Source organism: Ailuropoda melanoleuca, chromosome 2 (genome assembly GCF_002007445.2).
Source record: "Ailuropoda melanoleuca isolate Jingjing chromosome 2, ASM200744v2, whole genome shotgun sequence".
Lineage (NCBI taxonomy): Eukaryota > Metazoa > Chordata > Mammalia > Carnivora > Ursidae > Ailuropoda > Ailuropoda melanoleuca.
Window position 1 is genome coordinate 144052502 of NC_048219.1, and position 4712 is coordinate 144057213.

General features: G+C 47.6%; 1 protein-coding gene across 1 annotated transcript; it reads left to right on the top strand.

Annotated features, from left to right (window-relative positions):
• Positions 1-5: 5 nt before the first annotated feature.
• On the top strand, positions 6-3226 carry HOXD13 (homeobox D13; the record flags this gene model as incomplete). Its single annotated transcript, XM_002929000.4, has 2 exons — positions 6-693; positions 1480-3226. Coding segments are annotated over 2 exons (939 nt in total), but the record flags the coding sequence as incomplete, so codon positions are not given.
• Between the last annotated feature and the right edge of the window lie 1486 nt (positions 3227-4712).

Consider the following 4712-nt stretch of genomic DNA (forward strand, 5'->3'; position numbering starts at 1 on the left):
CCTCCTCCTCTGTGGCGGCGGCGGCGGCGCCGGGCCAGTGTCGCGGCTTCCTCTCGGCGCCAGTGTTCGCCGGGACACACTCCGGGCGTGCGGCGGCGGCGGCGGCGGCGGCTGCGGCGGCGGCGGCGGCCTCGGGCTTCGCGTACCCCGGGACCTCTGAGCGAGCGGGCTCCGCCTCGTCGTCGTCATCTTCGGCTGTGGTCGCAGCGCGTCCGGAGGCTCCCTCTGCCAAAGAGTGTCCGGCGCCCGGCGCGGCCGCTGCAGCGCCTCCGGGCGCCCCAGCTCTGGGCTACGGCTACCACTTCGGCAACGGCTACTATAGCTGCCGCATGTCACACGGCGTGGGCTTACAGCAAAACGCTCTCAAGTCGTCGCCGCACGCCTCGCTGGGAGGCTTCCCGGTGGAGAAGTACATGGACGTGCCGGGCCTGGCAAGCAGCAGCGTACCGGCCAACGAGGTGCCCGCGAGAGCCAAGGAGGTGTCCTTCTACCAGGGCTACACAAGCCCCTACCAGCACGTGCCTGGCTACATCGACATGGTGTCTACCTTCGGTTCCGGGGAGCCTCGGCATGAGGCGTACATCTCCATGGAGGGCTACCAGTCCTGGACGCTGGCCAACGGGTGGAACAGCCAGGTGTACTGCGCCAAGGAGCAGCCACAGGGCTCCCATTTTTGGAAATCATCCTTTCCAGGTAGGAGCGGGGGTGGGGTGGGGTGGGGTTGGGGAACGGGGAGGTCACGAAGGAGGGAGTGGAGCGAGGGAAGAGACAGAAAACGGAAAGAAAGCACTAGGAGTGTAGGTCCCTACTTGGGAGCTGCGCTGTCCTCCTCGCCCAGGCAGGGTTAACCTGATGGAACAGTTCCTGTAGTTTGCCTGAAATTTGTAAATTTCTCCTTTGATTTAAACTGCCCCTCTCACAACTCTTTTCTTCGTGTGTGCGGGCATAAGCCTGTTTTTCTCCCACAGTTGAGGGTCTTTGCGTGCCCTTTGCTCAGGCCTTGGCCCCTCCTCCCCGAAGAAGTGTCACAGAGTTGGGTCCCACTTTTGAAGGATACGACTGCCCCAGGGTCACCACTAAAACTTCTAGGAGCTCACAAACTTCAAACACAGGAACACAAGAAATCAAAGTTTGAACAAAAAACCTGGATTTTTTAAGTCTTTCGTATGTTTGTATGTGTGCAACCAGCATTTGCAGAAACTATCCTTATAACTGTCCCAAATAACCATGACATAAAATTGAAGGCTTGTTAAGATGCTGGTTTGAGAAACCATGATGATCCATCAAATGGCCTTCACTTTGAAGTGTAAATAATCTTTCTTTAATAATGTCTAAATAATATGTCTGTGTAAATACTAATAAAATGCAAACAACCTGGTTTTCTTTATTCCGCATACCCCTTCCAAACACACACACATAGCCCCCAGTGGTGCTCCAGAAACCCTGGTCTAATTTTTTTCATGCTGTTTTCTATACCAGGGGATGTGGCTCTAAATCAGCCAGACATGTGTGTCTACCGTCGGGGGAGGAAGAAGAGGGTGCCCTACACCAAACTGCAGCTCAAAGAACTGGAGAACGAGTATGCCATTAACAAGTTCATTAACAAGGACAAGCGGCGGCGAATCTCGGCTGCCACGAACCTATCTGAGAGACAAGTGACCATTTGGTTTCAGAACCGAAGAGTGAAAGACAAGAAAATCGTCTCCAAGCTCAAAGACACTGTCTCCTGATGTGGACCAGATTGGCCAAAGAAGAGTTTAAATGCTTTCAGTTGTCTCCAAAAGACCTTTGGAAAGACTTGAATATATATTTAATTTCCCCCATCTCCCTGCCAATGATGGCAAATTTTGTGAATTGTTTTTCTCTCTTCCCCTTATCTGGCTCTGAAACCTTTTGCTGCCCTACCTGACTTTGTAGTTCTGTTTCTTACTTGTTTATTATTGATTTTGTTCTTGTCTAGGTTTTTTATGATGTTTTTAATGTTCTGTTTCTCCCTCCAGGCCAGTATAAAGGACTTGAAGTATTTTTTAAATAATGCCCCCCCCAAAGAATTTCAGAAGTGCCATTATGATTTTAGTGTTTTATTTTCTTAAATCACTTAATGTGCCTGTTTCCAGCACTGATTATCTTCATAATCTATTAGGGTAGACGATTTGCAGTCATTCATATCCTGTGATTGGGCAATTTAATCATTAGCTCTCAGCAGTCACCCTGAGGCAAGTGGAAACAGCTCTGGGCAGGCCGTGCTCTAGGGTCACTGGGAAAGTCTAAAAACAGGCGGCTGGAGGTACTGTGATGGCTTTAAAAGCAGCTACCTTATTAAATAGGGTTTGTATCGATATTGGAATGAAGACAATCTTTCCCACTTCGGGTCTTTCATTTGCTGTTGTAGTTATATGTCTTTTGTATACCTTGTCGATTTGTGCTTTTATAATCTTTAATTTGAAAATAATGTGTCCTCATGGATGCCTTCATTTCCCCAGACCTAGATGCAGATATTTAAATGGCTGCAGTTGTGAGAGTGATCCTTGAATGGTGTAAATGCACACCTTCTCCTTGACCTTGGGTCTGTGGGGCTAGAAATAAGGTGATCTCCTCAGTCCCCTGAAAGAGACTGAATCAATGTGGCCATGGGTGGGAACTTTTACCCAGAACCCAATGGAGAACTTGACTGTCTGAACAAATGTATTGAGGCTCTCGTGGAGTTTTAGAACATCTAACAAATATGAAATATGTGGAGCTCTACAGTTCAAGATTAAAAAAAAAAAGATGTTTCTGAAAGTGATGACAAATAACTACTTTTAAAGTGCTACGTATTTATACAGCTGAGAGATTATTTTTGTAGATGCAATGTCTGTGAGCTGGGATATGTGTGCAGTGCTTCAGGCATTTAAAAATCATTTTTTTATTCCTAGGGAGATGCAAATAAACAGAACTCTCTTGTCTCTTCTGTGTCTTTATATATTTGTTTTCTTTTTCCAAGCTTGTGTTACCTCTTGTGTTCTTATTTATTATAAAATCTTGTTGTCTTGAACATTACGATGTTCCCTATAGATGAAGGAAACTCAACCCCAGTTCTACTCTCTGAAACATCCATTTCTGCCGCCCCCTCCACCCTTTTCCCTGTGGCTTTAACATAAGTAGTGATGTCTCTAAATGAGAATATAATTTGTGGCGTCTGAAATGGTATTTTTTACCAGACCAAAAAAAAAAAAGTCTCCAATAAAAATTTTTACTTCTCTTTCAATATTATCACTTTATTCAAATAGTTTTATTTTTAAAAATCATTATGTATGTTGGTGTCTGGGTATAGGAAATTGTGCTCACTTGAAGGTGTTCTTCCTAGAAAGGCTGTTATAATATCTACTCTTGGAAGGTCTTGCAATTAGACACCTCCATATTTGGCAATTGAAAAAGAAACATTTCAAGCTGATCCCTTATCGCCTTCTCCGAGCAGCCTCCAAACAGCATTTGAGGACTGAAACCATAATTATACACTCTAAACCTCTGGTTGCAATTTTAAGCACTATGAACTTTCTTTTTGAGGCCTTTTTGCCACTCGGGGAAATGGCCGCTGAGGAACGGGTGTCTCATCGTTGTTAGCGCCTGGACACAAATCAATTTAGTGGTTGCTAACTTTTTGGTATGTAAGTTAAATACACATGTTTCAAACCTCACACAATATGTAAACTCTTCTGGCGGGAGAGCTCCCTTATGGATCTGCCAGAGAAAGCGCAGAAACCCAAGGTCCAAAGCTACTTTCGTTTTCTCTGGCCCAGCTTAATTTATTTCATATCTTGCACTGACGGTTGACTGTGGGCCGCCGACTTCGTTTTAACTGACAGAGAGACACACACACACAGAGAGAGAGAGAGAGAGAGGGACAGAGAGGGAGAAAGAGAGAGGGAGAGAGAGAACGGACTACGATTCAAACTGGAGAAGAAATAACCCCTGAAAATGGAGACACATCAACCCCGACCTTCCTCTGTCAGGAAGAGTTTCTAACATTTTCTCTGTTTTCCTCACAAGATGTGCTTTCATGTGATACGGGCCTGCTTTCCCTTCTTTTCCTTCGTCGTTTTCCCTCCTTTTTTGTAAATTCCAGACTCCAGGGCCGCACTCCATTCCCAGGTCCATTTCTAAGGTTTCCCGTCGGATGGGAGGATTGCCTCGAGGTTTTCCTTTCATCTGCAGTTGGCCGGTCAGTTTCCCCCGCCTAAGAGAAATGGGGGGTTTGCTGAAGATTAAAACTGCTCAAATGCTCTCCGGTGGAATTTGAATTGATGGCTAAATCAATAACAGATGAAGACTTTGCTATTTATATGCATTCCTTTTATATTCCGAATTGAGGAGGGAGTAGAGGAGCCGGTAGGTGGCCGAAGCGCTGGAAGGGAGGCCCTCGGGGAGCCGGGGCGAAGGGAGCTTTGGAGAGAGGCCTTTCCTTCGGGTGGAAACTGAGAGGCCGCAGGGAGAGCGCTTCCGAAACCGGGCAGGTTTCGAGCGCCGCTGGTGGAGACTCACGGCCCGCGCGTCTACGCGTGAGTCAAGAGGCGAAGGACGCTTTGCAGCCGGGACCGCCAGACAAAGAGGCGGCCGCGACGCTTCCCAGTGTCTGGCAGCCTGCTGGGTGCCTCTGACTCCGCCGTCCCGGCCAGCCTTGCTGCCACGGTCTCCGGCTTTCGGAGACACTTGGCGGAGCCTGGCAGCGGGCC